This window comes from Berghia stephanieae, chromosome 6 (assembly GCF_034508935.2).
Source record: "Berghia stephanieae isolate SIO BIC M18660-M18661 chromosome 6, UCSD_Bste_1.3, whole genome shotgun sequence".
Classification (NCBI taxonomy): Eukaryota; Metazoa; Mollusca; class Gastropoda; order Nudibranchia; family Aeolidiidae; genus Berghia; species Berghia stephanieae.
In genome coordinates, this window is record NC_088365.1 from 19321190 (window position 1) to 19338689 (window position 17500).

The following is a 17500-nucleotide window of genomic DNA, read 5'->3' on the forward strand; positions in this document are numbered from 1 at the left end:
GAATTGTCAAAAAAGTCTTAGCACACTTTACCTAAATTTACAGAATTTTGACCAATTAACTTGATAAAACAAATAAGTTTGCAAAATGCGTTTGCAACATTTGTTGTGTCAGTGGAAAAAGTACAAAACATGGCATGCACTCTAATTTCTCTTCAGCAATTGCTGTTGTCTGTTTCACACTATAGACACATGAGCCTCATGGCTTGGAAGGACTACTTTTTAAAATTAGACTTCAAACTGTAAAATTCACTGTCAGGCAGTGTGTTGCACCATAATGTGCTGCGCAATATTCTGCTGCAATGTCTAGAGTTTAGCCGGCTTCTTAACAAAGTGGAGAGGAAGCTTTATTTTTCAATCACTATTGATTATGGCTGATGATGAATTCATAATTTCAAGGATTGAGGATATAAAAAATGCAATTGTGTCATTATCTGACAGCGTTTCAAGACTGGAGGTGAGCGAAAAAGATAAAAAGACTGATAGTAATCGTATGGAAATATCAAAACAGTCTGTTGACAACTCCAACAATAGCATCGTGCCCATCAAATTTTCGACGGAAACAACACACAGAGCCTGTGCACATGAGAACAATGTCTAGTAATGACAATGTTTTTTTCTTGTTTGTTTTAGGTGTTTAATGGCGCTTTCAACACTATTTAGGTCATTCAAGCACCCATTTCTAGCTTCGGGCAACGACATTCAAAGAGACTTTGACAGTATAAAAGACTATGACAAGGGTAACTTTACCCAAAAAGTATAAAGTAAACGACTCCCCAAAAAGAATTGGGAAAGATGGTAAAAGTACTCTATGTTAAGTAAATGTGATCGCTTTGTGGAAACAGGCTTTTGAAAGTAATTGCGTTGATTCAACCAGATACTAAACAATGTCATACAAATGATATAATATCACACAGGCAGTAGCAACCATTATTGCTCAGGAATGTTCATAAAATAAAATAAATTAATCATTATTTAGTGACACGGAGCCCGACTTAAGTCTTTCGTGAAAATTGATTTGTGTTTTGTAGATGAAGACATAACTGTTGTAGTTATTATAACTATCATATAAATATAATATATTCACAATGGAGTAAAACGGTCATGATATAACTGTGGTAGTTATAATATATCCACATTGGAGTAAAACGGTCATGAATAGAATAACCCCATTTTGAATCAAAATACTACAATTGAAGAGCAGAGAACTAGGGAAATAACATGTTTATGACAGCTGGTTACATTGGTGACAGAAATGCTTAGACAACGATGGTGACTATGGGAAAGTTACACAGTGGTTTATAAGTTTATAAGAGATAAAGAAAATTGTTTATGGAACAGGCCTCATAAAATCCTGGGCTCTAATCTGAGTACTTAGTCATCGAGTAGGGATGGCTGAAAGAAAGTTTTTAGCACTTCACATCCCATGCGAATCCAAAAAAGTGGATTAGTAAATAAGTAAATGTCAACAAAGGCAAAATAATTTATTGTCAATCTTTCCCCTATGTCCAGCTAATACTTTGTCATAAATTAAAAAGAAACCATCTAATAGAAAGGAGTCAGGATAGATAAAAATGAGGGGGGAGGGGACAAATTTAAAATGAAACCACATCGCATATCACAACAAATGCACCCGCATGCACAAAATGACACACACACACACATACACATAACACACACACACACGAATAAACCATCCTCCCCTCCCTTAAGTACACCTTTGATTAACACATGCATTATTGTGGAACCATATCAATTTTAATCATCGTTCAAAAGGCTGAATGGGGCTTAATCATAGTTGTACTAAAATGAACTAAAAAAAAAATTAAAGCAAAAAGCATGAACATGAAGGCAAGCCAAACAACAAACATACACAAGCCAATCCTGACAAGGTAAAATAATAAAAGCATACAAAAAACAAAACAAAAAGGGGAAATCAACTGCATACAGAGAGTGGCATAAGCTATATAGATTAAAGCTTTTTATTTAATATTCAAAATATTACATTTGTAACATTAACAATAACAATTTGTCCCTGCATGACATTATTATCAATGACATTTTTATACAGATCTATTCAAATCTTTAACAGTAACAGCACCAGATTGTACATACTTTAAGAAGACACAGAAGGATCTGTAACTTTGCCCATAAACAAAGTTGAGTCGGAAGCTCTTTTGTCCCTGATAATAAAGAAGAATGGATGGTCCACAATGAACTTATGGACCTTCCTTGGAATTACTGCACATCTCCTCGTCATAACTACAGCCGTAGCAGCAGCAGCCTCTGACCCCTCCTCATCGACCTTGACAAAGGCCTTGTGTACAACCTCTGATACATAAAGGTCATTCGAAGGAGTCATCCGATTAAAGTTTGCATGGAGAGGACTGAAGGCAGTGGCCAACCCCATGTGAACAAGAGGTTCTTTCATCTGGAAGCTACACGTCATCTAATTAAATAGATAAATAAAAGGAGACATTTACACTGTAAATGATTTGCTTCTACTTCTATACTTAAGAAAGAATTGCAAATCTGGCTACTGCACAAAAAAGAAGTCTACATCAAAAAATGTTTCCTCACACGCAGCGAATAATGATTTGGGGAAATTATCCACACACAAAATTTTCTGCTGACAAAAATGTCAATATCAATTAAAAGTTGATTACAGAAAATATCTTCAACTATTGTACAATTATTCAGGAAAATTCATTCCAACATAGTGCGACAGAATCAATAAATAATTATGTTTGTCTCAGAATTAGCCTATGATGTGTATTCATTTTATTTGCTTTCATTTTACTAATGTGGGACACTCAATTTTGAGTAAAACGAAATGTCTATTTTTGTTGGTTTTTTTTCTCTTAATTTTTACATTTTTATTACTTAAAAGAATAAAACAACATGTGTGACAATATTGCCTATGTGGGGGTAGATGAAAGGTAAATTATAAGACTGTATTATATCAATCTTACAACATTTTTGGATTCCTTGGTCAAAGAGATACATAATTTTTTAAAAGAAGAGGAATCAATTCAAAGAAATAACTTGAAACCATTCCACTCGAATCGACTCTAACTTCATCATAACATCTTACTGTTATCACCAAGACAGCAGTAACAGCTATGCAACTAGGGGTTCAACACTTGGATTTAAATAGTTTAAATTTCATGGTGGAAGCCCAAGTTGCCTTGCAGTTCCTGCTGTCATGGTGGAAATGGTTAAGATATCATGTCAGATTGTTTGTTTTTGTTTTTTGTTTTTAAGGGTTTTACGGCGCTTGCAACACATTTAGGTTATATCAGCGCCAGTAAAAAGGAAGAAAATGGAATAGTAAAAAGTTCTAGAATTACAATTAAAGCACCCAAGAAAAAGGAAGACATAGGGGAACTGGGAACAAATAGGGATCAGATGTAGAGTCCAAGAGCATACCACCAGTGTACTTAGTTTGAGATCACCTATAAGTCTCATCCGGACACAAGCACAAAATTCAACAAAGCGTACATTATACATTCACAATAACAAATATAATAATACATAACAGAGAGATGATTTACAATGAAAAAAAATATCATCTCCCAAAGCAATAACTATGCATTTGACTGTTTCCCTCCCAGCTAGGACTCCGGCCAGGGCCAGGACAAAACCAAGTAATCTCATTCCAAGACAAAGACAGAAAGCGTGTTGGAAAACAGATATAAGGGGATAGAGGACACAGTATGTACCTCCCTGCCCACTATGGGTCATGTCAGATTAGAGTAAAACGAAAATCCAGTGTGTTGAGGATCAAGTCAAGCTTAATAATGTCTCTCCTCCAGCAAAACATTTCATTTCCACCACAGATAGTGTATTTACTGTGATTTTGATATGATGTTGGATAAAAAGGTTTCAAGAAATACTTTGAACAAAAATGTAGGAAAAAATACAGTATTCAAAATTTTAGATGTCGAATGAGACACTATTCAATTAGTCTCTTTCACTCTGTCATTGCTTTTTAAAGACGCAATATTCATTTAACGTAAAACATTTTTAACTTATACTTTTAAAAAAATAAAAAAATTGAAGTTCTTTGTCACAAACGGATGACATAGTTTAATAGCAATATTATACGCTGACTTAAAAAAACCAAAAAACTAGACCTTTTCTTTCCCTCTAACCCTTAATTTTTGTTTTGAAAATCCAAAATCGACTTTATCTGAAAGTTTAGAAAAAATTTAGCAGTCATCCAATTACCTGAAGTCATCCTAGTAATTAAAGCAATAGCAACAAGCCTGATATGAAGGGATAGCTTTAAAAAAATCAACGTTTCAAGCCATGCATGATTTATGATTTATGGCAAGAGCATTCCAATACAATATGATATGGAGTGAGTAGAAAAGTGCCAGAAGACAATAGAGAATAAAAATTTTTTTCGCGGCGGTGGTGGGGTTTGAACCTGCGACCTTATTGGTACGACAACTCCGCCTGGCAGGTGAGAGCGTGGCTCTACCGTGTGAGCTATCCACGAACACAAAAATATTCGTTTCAAACCCAAAGTCATTTCTAGATCCCTCTCTCACCCACTACTTGAGATCGCCGATTCGTTCGCCACCATCGCGAAGTAATTTTTGACCAGCAGTTAAGCTTAATAGCCAATATTCTCATCACAAACATATAACATAGAAACGATTGAGACATTGAGTATGCTCCGGTGTATGGGGTGAATTTTTAATTCAGAAAAGTGAGTGGAGCAGGCACTTATGTTGGTAACAACAAGATATGGAGTGAGTAGAAAAGTGCCAGAAGACAATAGAGAATAAAAATTTTTTTCGCGGCGGTGGTGGGGTTTGAACCTGCGACCTTATTGGTACGACAACTCCGCCTGGCAGGTGAGAGCGTGGCTCTACCGTGTGAGCTATCCACGAACACAAAAATATTCGTTTCAAACCCAAAGTCATTTCTAGATCCCTCTCTCACCCACTACTTGAGATTGCCGATTCGTTCGCCACCATCGCGAAGTAATTTTTGACCAGCAGTTAAGCTTAATAGCCAATATTCTCATCACAAACATATAACATAGAAACGATTGAGACATTGAGTATGCTCCGGTGTATGGGGTGAATTTTTAATTCAGAAAAGTGAGTGGAGCAGGCACTTATGTTGGTAACAACAAGATATGGAGTGAGTAGAAAAGTGCCAGAAGACAATAGAGAATAAAAATTTTTATTCTCTATTGTCTTCTGGCACTTTTCTACTCACTCCATATCTTGTTGTTACCAACATAAGTGCCTGCTCCACTCACTTTTCTGAATTAAAAATTCACCCCATACACCGGAGCATACTCAATGTCTCAATCGTTTCTATGTTATATGTTTGTGATGAGAATATTGGCTATTAAGCTTAACTGCTGGTCAAAAATTACTTCGCGATGGTGGCGAACGAATCGGCGATCTCAAGTAGTGGGTGAGAGAGGGATCTAGAAATGACTTTGGGTTTGAAACGAATATTTTTGTGTTCGTGGATAGCTCACACGGTAGAGCCACGCTCTCACCTGCCAGGCGGAGTTGTCGTACCAATAAGGTCGCAGGTTCAAACCCCACCACCGCCGCGAAAAAAATTTTTATTCTCTATTGTCTTCTGGCACTTTTCTACTCACTCCATATCTTGTTGTTACCAACATAAGTGCCTGCTCCACTCACTTTTCTGAATTAAAAATTCACCCCATACACCGGAGCATACTCAATGTCTCAATCGTTTCTATGTTATATGTTTGTGATGAGAATATTGGCTATTAAGCTTAACTGCTGGTCAAAAATTACTTCGCGATGGTGGCGAACGAATCGGCGATCTCAAGTAGTGGGTGAGAGAGGGATCTAGAAATGACTTTGGGTTTGAAACGAATATTTTTGTGTTCGTGGATAGCTCACACGGTAGAGCCACGCTCTCACCTGCCAGGCGGAGTTGTCGTACCAATAAGGTCGCAGGTTCAAACCCCACCACCGCCGCGAAAAAATTTTTTATTCTCTATTGTCTTCTGGCACTTTTCTACTCACTCCATATCTTGTTGTTACCAACATAAGTGCCTGCTCCACTCACTTTCCCAATACAATATAGAGTTTAAAAAAAAATTTCATTGACTTAAATGAGATGCTATGAGGAAAATGAAGCAAAGGATTAAATCATAAAAGCTAATAGTTCATGATGATGAAACATTGTGCAGGCATAACATGCATTTACAATATCTTTTCATGAATGGGGTAGGCATATTTGTATGTGTGACTGTTGGTTTAAAGGGAAGGAAGCCATAACTACATTTATAATCATCCATATCATCATTCCAGTCAGACTCTGAAAAAACAAAACTCTTTATTTTTCCTTTTGACCAGAAAATGTTTTTTTAATTCAAGTATCGAGTGATTAAGATGACCCCAAACTTGCTAAAAGTCATAAACCTGAGACTGAAACATGTCTTTTTGGGATCATCTTAGTCAATCAATGTTTGAAATGAAAGGTATCTGTCCAAAAAAAAAAAAAAAAAAAAAAAAATCTACACTATCAGAGTAGAGCAGAACAGATTGACCTCTAAACAGAAATAGAAGGGTTGGTGACTCTTCCCATAAATAATATTGAATTGGAAGCTCTTTTGTCCCTGATGATAAATAAGAAAGGATGATCCACAAAAAACTTTGGAACTCTCATCGGCATCATTGCACATTGCAGCATCATCACAACGGCTGTAGCCGCAGCAGCCTCTGACCCTTTCTCGTCGACCTTGACGAAGGCCTTGTGCACGACCTCTGATACAATAAGATCATTGACAGGAGTCATCTTACTAAAGTCTGCCTGAAGAGGAACAAATGCTGAGGACATCCCCATTTGACCAAGGGGACTTTTCATCTGGTAGCTACATGTCATCTAGTGGACAGATAGACAACCCATTAGCATATTTAACCAAGCACGTGGCCCCTTTCCACCAATCAATAATCAAAAATATTTCAAAAATTATTTAGTCCCTCTCTGTCCCACCCTGAAACAAATTTACCACTGATAAATTACCTTAAGTGCCTATATGTTTTGTATATTGTCGGTATTGTTTCCTTTGGTGACTTTTTTTTTCACTAAAAAGGTATTCCTATTTCATCATATGATATGAATCAGGCTGACCATATATTTGTCGCTCACGTGTGCATTGGGTTAGTTTTATTTTTCTTTAGTTTGCTTTATTTCACAAACAAATTGTGATTTGTCTTACAATAAGGCTTTTACGGTCTTAACCACTTAGCAAAAGATTATTCAAAGGAGATTTGGCTGATACAAGGAAAACATAAGGAGGGAGGTCTAGGAGATAGGCATGCAGAACAAACAACATGAGATATGATGGAAAAGCACCGAGATATAGTCGGGGTCTTGAATCATTCGCTTTTCCATTATTCAACAAAAAGCATTTCATTTTCATAAACAACGCAAGATAAAATGGTTGTGTGCTCAAAGAGTTGAAATCAGTTTTAAAATAACCTAGATAAAAGGTAGGAGAGCCAAGACATTCTGTATGGTTAGAGATAAAAATAAATCTAAAATGACTGTAAGAATAAATAGTCAGAGAAAGATCAACTGAGTCCAGCAAAGAAGATGAATGGGACCTGCGCTGAAAAATACATGGGTGCAAGCAACTGGACCTCAAAAAGCCTGCAAGTCTACTTATGACCAGAGATATAATCTGAAAAAGCCTGCAAGATTCACGGACTTACCTTGGTTCAAATTTAATAATATAACTATCACTTCCGGGTCACAGTAACATCGTGATTCAAAAGTTTCGCTTAATCATATGGATGTACCCGACCCGATTGTTGGGACCTAAACAAAAAAAAAATAATCCAAATCGCAAAAATCCGGCGACATTTTTTTCGGTAATCCAATCGGCCGGCAGGCCGGCTATAGCCGGCACTCTTGCACCTATGAAAATATTACTATGCATTGCTATTGAAGAAAACTATTGTGTTTGATAAGGCTGGGGTAATCTCCGGGGTGGTTCTTATTTTCTCTCGTCATTTTGGCACTTATAATTCTGTTCAGGTTCATTTTCTTATTATTATATTAGGAATTTCCAAGAGTATATTTCTAACTGTGATTTATACAATTAACTTTTCTTTGAGGTAAAACTAAATTTAGGATTACCACAATCCTAAAATGACATCATGTATTTTTCGATTATTTGAACAATACTATAAAATACTAATTATACTTATTGGATATGAGAAGATATAGACAGTATCTATGACAACATGCTGACAAACGACATTTATTGGAATATCTAGAATAACTTTGATTTCCAATAAACAGTAGTTTTACATATTTGCTTCTGATACCAAAAAAAATAAAAAATAGGCATCTCTCATTGATTTGTGCTTTGTGCCCAAGGGTGCTGAAGCATGCAAATTGTTTTTAATATTTCCTACTTAGAAGAAGGATCAGTAACGCTGCCCATGAACAAAATAGAGTAGCAAGCTCTATGATCCCTGATGACAAAGAAGTAGGGATGGTCCACATAGAATTCTGGAACAATCTTGGGAATTAGTACACAACTCGGTGCCATAACAATAACGGTAGCTGCAGCAGCCTCTGACCCCTCCTCATCGACTTTGACAAAGGCCTTGTGGATGACCTCTGATACAAAAAGATCATTGGCAAGGGTCATCCTACTTAAGTCTGATTGAAGGGAACTGAAGGCTGAGGTCATACCCATGTGACTCAAGGGTTGTTTCACTTGATAGCTACACATCATCTAAGCAAACAATTACACAAAGATTAAAAAAAAGAAAGAAAAAACGTGAGCTTTTATATAGCGCAATATCCACTAAAATGTGATCAAAGCGCTTTACAAGGGGTCCCTGGTAACAGCAACATTTAACATGTAGGACGGAACATACCGCCTGTTAGGCAATATTACAATTTTTCGGACAAGGACAACGTTGTTAACGGCCAGGTACTCATTTCACACCAGAGTACGGTAGGAGGATGTGAGTAAAGAGCCTTTTCCAAGGACTCAACTATGCGCTAAGCGCGAGGCTCAAACCCAGGACCTCTGATCCGATCATACCACTAGACCACATAGCCGCACAATAACAGTTATACTATACAAGCTTAGGTGCCCGATCAATGAACGTAATGATAGGGAGATCAATGCAAAATTTTTAATTCAAGTGTTGATGAAAAAAAAATTGAACTCAATGCAGACCTGCCATTTTACCGACACAAAAAATCAGGACACAGGAAAAACAATCAGGACGCTTGAAAATCAGAACGTGCTCCACGACTTATCTTTACGTCACATTCACAAATTGTGCACCTGGCATACTCATCCCCTAACCTTGACTCACTCACAAAGTTCCAAATCTTCTTATATTCTTCACGGAACTTTTGAACACGAGGTCGTTTTGGTGCTGGTGAGGCCATAATTATCTTAAATCAATAAAATCAATAATTATCTATCAACACAAATGAATCAATGGATGTATTATCTATAGCACAAATAACAAAGACCAATTATAATGCACACAGATGAAAAAGTAGTAAAAAACGAATTAAATCCAAAGAAAATGCACAATTAACAATTCAGCTCAGCACGAGGTAGGAGTTAAGAACAATGAATCAGTGACTGAATCAGTGACTGTGACTGGTGATTGACGATTGAACTTTGAACGAATGGTGTGCACGAAATTGAAATAAACCACAAAACAGGTATCGATGTCTTCTATGAAACAATAGAAGAGTAAAGGAAGGTGCCCCATATGTAAACAATAACATTTGACGTCAAACGTGACCCAGATTTTTTTTATAAATGACCCGAACTATGCTGCAGTTGACCTTTAGTAATGTCATGCGCATCCAACCAACTTTTTGTTTACATGTTGCTAAGGCAGCAAACTGAAGCTGGTCGTGAATAAATTCCAGCTGTTTACTCCGAGCCTGAGATAGCTAGGGAGGCCACGATCATATTATTTATAGCCCAAATGCTCCTTTTATTTTGTAGGAAAACCATAATCATGGTTCCCCCTCTTCCCGTAAACAAAACCATATCTATGTTCAGGGAAACTAAGATTGTTGCTTGTTTTTGGTTAAGGTGGACCGTACTTTTTTTTTTTTTTTTTACAGCGTATCAAATGATCAAAGTCAAAGCATACGGTCAATGCAATGAAGAGAGTAAATTCGAATCTATCTCCTATCTCTTCGCTCAGATGACCATTTTGAACAGAAGACTACTACTACGTACTTCTACTATAACTGCACTACCACTACTGTATTATAACCACTGATACCACAAAACTAGACTGAACTAACGGACCGTATGGCTCAGCGGTACGGTTTTCGTCTTGTCACAAAAGTCGAGCAATGCCAATGCTAAGTGTGATCAGTAATAGGATGGATGACTAATCGTGAAAAATTGTGGTCCCCGCGTTGTTTCCCTGGCTAAGGCACTTTACCGCTTACCCCACTCGATTGAATGAGTATCTGGCTACAGAAATGACGGGTAGTGACAGGTTTAGTACACAAGGGTCGCTTAACAGGCTGTATGACAAAGAAATATGGTTCCATACGGCTTGTTGAAGTGGGGGGGGGGGGGGGGGGGGGGGGGATAAATATGAAACATTGTGAAGCGCATTGCTCACGGCTATCTGAATCTGTTGAAATGCGCTGTATAAATATTCATATTTATGTACTTGGTCCAACTGTTACTATTTCTACTACTAGACCTCTACTACTAATATCATTATTAATAACAATAATAATAATAATAATAATAATAATAATAATAATAATAATAATAATAATAATAATAGTTATTATTATTGTTGTTGTCAATATCATCGTTTAATGGTAAAAGTGTTAAAGATACTTGCAAAATGTTGGTGTTGTGTGTGTTGTAGCAATCGGCCTCCAGCGACGCAACTCTGTCTACAAGAGACGCACAAGACCGTGGCACTAAACATCCCTGGCATGCATTTAGTCATACAACATGAAAGCAACATTCACGGTAGCGTTAACTACATCAAAGTCAAAGACAAATCAATAGTGACATACAACCAGGACATGACAGTAAGTGAGGTGGAAATTCTCAGAATTGAAGGCAGACACTTCAATGTGATATCTGTCAACAAACCTCCACCAACGCCATTCAAGTGGCCAGTTACATCCACCACTAGTGAGAAACCAATGATTGTGATAGGTGACTTTAACAGCCACAGCACCAAATGGGGATACAATGAGAACAACGAAGATGTAGATACTGTTGAGGAATGGGCTGACCAATATAATCTGACACTCTTCTATGACGCATGAATCATCCTTTTCAAGCGCTCGCTGGAGAACAGGTTACAACCCAGACCCTGCATTTGTGTCTTCCAGCCATGTCAAAAACTGTCGGCAACCCCATACCAAAATCACAATCCGACCAATCGCCATTGAGGTAGGATCAGTCATCTCTACGAGAACAAACAAATTACATGAACTGTGTTCGTGGACCTGGCAGCTGCCTATGACACAGTAAATCACAGGAAACTGCTCCTAAAGGTTGCAAGGGTAACTCGTAACACAAAAATAGTTGCAATAATAAAATCCCTTATGTCAAACCATCACTTTTTGTGGAAATGGATGGGAAGAAAAGCAGATCACAAAAGAACGGACTCCCTCAAGGATCGGTAATTGCACCTATCCTTTTCAACGTTTATACCAATGACCAACCTCAGTTCGAGAACATCCAGGGGTTTCTATATGCTGATGATCTGTGTCTCGCGTCCCAGGCCTCTGATTTCAAGACCATTGAGGAGAGACTAACGGATGTCCTGGAGCCACTCTCTGAGCCCACATTTAAAGAACTCACAAAATGCTAACCCAGGAAAAACTCAAGAGTGTGCTTTCCATATAAAGAGCCGCCAAGTCTAAAGAAAACAGGAAACTGAACATCTCCTGGAATGGGGACATATTGGAGAACAACACATTCCCCGTGTACCTCGGTGTTACCGTAAACCGCACAATGTCCTTTTCTCAGAACGCAAAGAAAACAAAAGCAAAGGTGGCCAAAAGAAACAACTTCCTAAGAAAAGAGAAGAAAAACTTACACGGGGAGCAGATCAGAAAACAGTCAGGACAACCATACTAGCCCTCTGCTATTCAACAGCCGAAAAGGTCTCACCAGTCTGAGTAAGATCCTGCCATGTCAAAATAACACCTGCCGGATCATTAGAGTAACTTGAAACCGACTGCAGTTCCAGTCCTCCATCGGCTGGCTGGCATTGCACCTCCCCACATTCGAAGAGCCACTGCTTCCAAAGCCCAGAAATATAAACAGAAAATGGACCCAAGGCACCCCCAACATGACCACAGCCCAATAAAAAGTAGACTGAAGTCGAGAAAGAGCTTCATGACGGAAGAAAGCATCAACCCTGACCATGCAGCTGTATACAGGATTTCCACACAGAGTGGGACAATCATGCAATGAAGCTGTTGGAGATCCGAGAGAAGAACTGTCCTACGGAACCGAGCTCCCCAGGAATGAATTGGTAACACTGAACACAGCACGGGCAAAACTTGTGAGAACAACTGGTGGCATGAAAAAGTGGGGCTGGCTGAGACTAGCTTGTGTACATGTGAATGCCCAGAGCAGACATCCTTAGAGAATGCCAGGATGGGCTCAGCTGCACTGACCATGACCTAAGAGTCTGCTCCCCAATGCTGTGGAGTGAGTTTGGTGTTGGTGCGACAAGCTATGATGATGATGACTTGCAAAATTAATAAGTCTTACACCTGGCAACATATAAAAAAAAAAGTAAGATGACAAAGATTAAGATTAGAATGTTAGGATGATGATCTTTTTAATATCAAAATACTTTTGTAACCCGGCATTGCTAACTTTCATGTGTAACCCAGAATGAAAAGTTATTACAAAAGACGAATGCAAGATATTTAGATAAATTGCTAGTCTATCATTGTGGTAGACGTAAATGTATTAAACTTACATATCCAATAACCTGTAGGTTAACAGAGAAGGAAGGGCGCACAAGTTCATTGTAATTTGAAATTGAGGAGTTGGAGTTGGAACAAAGTTGATTTGCATTGAGTCAGAATTCAATCAAGTCTTAGATTGAAGAAAAAAGCCCAAAGAATCTTTCTTTAAAACAAGAAACAAAAAAAAAACCCCAAAAAACCTACAGCGTGCACCAGAATGAATAAAACAGGACAGTCTTTAAACTGCATCAATGGAAATCACATCTTGCATACAAGACCTCTAGTGCTATTGTGAGGACTGGTTCTCAGTCTCACCCGTCCTGCCGTATCTGAGGGCCATAACACAACTTGTGAAATCGAAATAAATTAAAAGCAGATTATAAATTTATATCACTTTTATTGTCATTTCATTCATATTCATGTTATTCAAACTGAAAATCATTTTTAAAAATATAGATAAGATGTTTCTCCATTATAAAGGTATGCTTGTATTCTCATCCTGTGAAAGAGAAAAAAAAAAATAAAGAAAATTGATAATTATTACTGAAACTGTGTAGTTCCATTTTTTAAATCTGTGATTTAAGAGCCTTAGCAAAAGCTTTGATTAAGAAAGGTTCTGATATGCAACATCACATGGTCCCATCTATCAAATTCTACTACCATTACAAATCAGCTACATAAATAGATTCATCAGTACTCTTATCTTGTTGATAAATTAAATTATAAATATAGAAAAGGATATAATAAACTTTTAAAAATAATTAGAAAGTTAAATGGTAGACAAGATAAAGAGATATTTGCCTATTTCTTTTTAAATTTCTTATTCATAACCAAGGAAGCAGGTTTCTTTTGCTATATTCTTCTTGACTTCCCTATGTAAATGTTTCTTTCGAGTGTATAACAAGCTCACAGGGCATTTGTATAAAGAAACAGGAGCCAATACCATTAAAATGGAGATACCACTGCCAAAAATTACAACGGGATAGAAATGCATTGGTTTTAACGTGTATTAGACGCTGTCATTAGAAAAAAGTTTTTTAAAATCTTTACAAACTACAGTAAGCTGCTTTTAAAATTAAGAAACGCTCGAAAGCAAAATATGGTCCTGTTCTCTCAATCACCGCTCTCTAGTCTCTAGATTATACTTGGTAGGTCAATAAAGCTGAGAGGTTTTATGAAGAATATAGAATAAAAACATTAATTCCATTAAAAAAACATAGAAGGGTCCATAATGATATATGAGGAACTCTATAAGATACAGTAACAAATGAAAGCCATTTTGATAATCTTGAAGGATATGACTCAATGATGATGATGATGATAATAATAATAATAATGATACTTCTTCCTGAATATAAATTGTTTAATTCCCATGGTATAGGCAGGCCAATGCTTCCAGAACAATTAAAGGAATGCAGAGACTCATTCTTGTTGTAATGTTATTTAGATCTGAAAAAAAAAAGATAAGCATGGCATCCTAAACCATTTTCCCATGGTCCCATAAAAAGCAATATCATCTCACACAAAATCATAAAGTAAAATTCATATGGACCAACCAATGAATAAAAGTTATAATTATCTTATTTTATCAATTATTATCATTGGATTTATTTAACTTTATATTTATTATTATTAATTAAATGCCAATTTGAAATTAAGATAGCAATGTTTGAATGAATAACTGGATCTAACTCTACAAGTAAAATGTAAATGTGCAACTTATTCAGAGTTCATCAAGCACTTGTTACAGTCTGTTGCTTCATGTTACAGGAAAAACTCCAGTTCCATGAGCCTTATGACTCTAAAGGACCAATTATTTCAAAGTAAGATGAAATACCATTTATTGTTTAAAGAAAGTTATCAAGCACTATTTAAGGTCTGTTGCTTCATGTTACAGAAACAGGAATAACTCCAGTTCCATGAGCCTTATTACTCTAAAGAACCACTTATTTCAATGTAAGAAGAAATACCATTCAATGTTGAATATATAGACATGACCTATTTCTTAATGGTTTGCTTATATTCAATAAAAACATTAGAAAACATAATGGACCTGGAACTCAGATACCACTAGGTTGTTAAAACTAAAACCGTTGTGTCAGGTCTAATTTTATCAGAGATTTATGATCATGAAGGCAAGATTACATAACCAATGTCGATTAGCTTTTAAAAAATGGGCTTTTATTTACCTTCTGGTGAACTCATTTGATCAGTATTTCCTGTATTTAACTTTTTGATCACATAAGAAAAGTCTAATAAACATTGAATATTTTTTAATGCCTCTAGATTTCACTTTAAAGTCAAATAAAATATCTGATCACAAATAAAATTTTTGATAATTCGATCAATAGAGAGAGCTTTTCAAAATTGTTGGCTTATCATTCCTCAGGCAAAATTTAGATAAGACATCATGTCACATATCATGGTGTTTCCTATGAATTACAAAATCCTAAAAAGCTTCTTCTTCATAAAAAAACGTATGAAATAAAATTAGGTAATCTAAAGTAATCAGAGAGGTTTAGTTTTCATTTCAATCCAAGGTAAATCCGTAAAGAGTTGTGGGACCAGGCCCCACTTGATCATTACCCCCAAAATAGATTGAACTAACAGGGATGTGTATAGATAGTATGCAGATGACGTCACTCAGGCCTTTGTTATTGTTTTTGCCATCCGCGTTTGTGAGTTGTTCTCACTAAACTGTATTAACCAGACTATAAAAGTTCATGGTTACACAGAGTTTGTGTGTTGGTCCGTTATACTTCCGGATGGCAATGTTGTGAACTCCTTGGCCAACCGCATTCTATCTATAAGTATAAAACTGTAACAAAACCCCACGACCCCCCACAACACTCATACAAAAACTTAAACACAGTTTTTTTCATTTTCATTCCTCTTGAGCCAAGGGAAACTCGTTGCTCATTTTAGCTGCACAGATTCATTCAATCGCTCTCCCCCCCCCCCCCCCCCCCCCTTTTTTTTAAAAATCTTTTTTTTTTTTTGGAGCGAGTCTATTCTTTTATCCTTTTTTGTTTGGCCTTGTTCCGTTTCTGAGCATGAATTTCTTAAAATTGTTTTTATTTTTTTTTTAAATAAAAAAATATTGTTTTTTTTTTTCCTCTATCGGTCTGGGAATAACCAATTTTCGTTATTGGCAGACCCTGTCTGGGAATAATCATAGCGACGACGAAAATATCAGACCGCACTCCCTGCATTTTACAATTGTATGTTTTCTTTCACAGAGCTACCGACCAAATAAGGCGAAACGGCTTGGAAGATCCAAAACGTCATACATGTAGTTTGACACCTGCCAAATATCAAAGATGCGAGAAGGGGTTGAGTGGGACATTTTCTTTTCCCAGACATTCTCATTTTTTCACCCCTTCCTCCCTCTCTGCCATTCCTTATCCCATCGACTCTCAGCAAAAACAATAACAACAAGTCTTATGTGGCAAAAACGGCTACCAACTTAAATCCCTCAAACAACACAAGATATTGAAAATCGGTGGCAGAGACCCTTTGTCTTGTTCCTTTTCCAGTTCCAGTCATGAATAGATAATGAGAGAATGAAGACTGTTTCGAAATCTATTATTATTATCAGGTCAGGAAAGAGCGAGAGTCAATAAAATATGACAAGCGGTGAAAGCTACGCGCCACGAAAGATGAGGATTTAAAAAAACAACTTTTGTTGAGATTTCAACTACTGAGGAGGGGGGTGTCTGCTCTTTTTTTTTGTTCCTTTCTGTTTTGTTTTTCGGTCAAGTTATGACTGACGCTGACACTGACACACGTTCTAGACTGTAAACGTTACCCATAAAATGTCATAAATTACGAAAAGTGTGTTCTCTCACAGAGTAGTATTCGAATCACTCACTGAATGAGCATGAAGCAGACATGAGTGAAGGAAACGTAAACTCTGTAAGTGAGAATCGGCGAGTGAAGCTGTACTGTAACTGTAACTGTAATTTGTAATGACTGACAGCAGTCAAATTGCGAAGTGAAATGAAAACAAATAAACAAAGCATTCTAAAATTATGCCGGTGAGACATCCAAAGTTAAATACCCGAACGCTATTATGGATTAACATTGAACTAAATCGTTTCCTTCTCTCAAAACCAATCGATACAAATTACAAACTCAAACACTGAAATTGGCATCTTACCTTTGCATGAGTTGGACTGCCATTCTTTTCTGGTGATTAGGAACTTTAGCAGCCGGACAACGTTGCGCACAAAACAGGTCTCCCGTTTTTGTCGTTCAAATTGTAGATAATACTCAGTCAGTTAAAAACAAATACGTACAAATAAAATAGTTATTTATTTAAATTCTTTGTATATGGCTAAATTATTCCGAAAACCAGATTTCAAATAGTTCTTGTTTTGTTCACACAAGCGCATTGATTTTGGAGAATGAGATTGACCGTGGTCTAAAATAGACCGACAGTAATTTTTGATAAATTTTACGATTTGTTTAATAAAAAATCAATATTTAGATATTATTTGACGCGTGATCGAGTATTTATGAATAT

The 17500-nt window shown here is 36.7% G+C and overlaps 2 protein-coding genes and 1 pseudogene across 3 annotated transcripts in view; all 3 read right to left on the bottom strand.

The window, feature by feature from the left end:
- Positions 1-2251, bottom strand: part of LOC144974628 (serpin B6-like) — a 4806-nt gene extending 2555 nt beyond the window's left edge. Inside the window, exon 1 of the mRNA XM_078917693.1 lies at positions 2113-2251. The gene's annotated coding sequence lies outside the window, so the exon portion shown is untranslated. The remainder of the gene's footprint in view (positions 1-2112) is intronic.
- LOC144974626 (serpin B6 pseudogene) overlaps positions 1-4745 on the bottom strand; it is a 5671-nt pseudogene extending 926 nt beyond the window's left edge. The window contains exon 1 of the transcript XR_013645780.1: positions 1-4745. This exon is cut by the window's left edge and continues 926 nt beyond it. The product of XR_013645780.1 is annotated as a serpin B6 pseudogene (transcript).
- Positions 4746-5255: 510 nt separating this feature from the next.
- Positions 5256-10590, bottom strand: LOC144975791 (uncharacterized). Its single transcript, XM_078919979.1, has 3 exons — positions 8430-10590; positions 8149-8155; positions 5256-6888 (listed from the first exon to the last, which is right to left on the bottom strand). Exons 1-3 carry the CDS (start codon positions 8753-8755, stop codon positions 6556-6558), a joined length of 666 nt encoding a protein of 221 aa, XP_078776105.1. The 5' UTR covers positions 8756-10590; the 3' UTR covers positions 5256-6555.
- Positions 10591-17500: the final 6910 nt, after the last annotated feature.

Excerpts from the sequence above, each read along its gene's own strand:
- LOC144975791 (XM_078919979.1), bottom strand. The coding sequence starts at position 8,755 with ATGATGTGTAGCTATCAAGTGAAACAACCCTTGAGTCACATGGGTATG.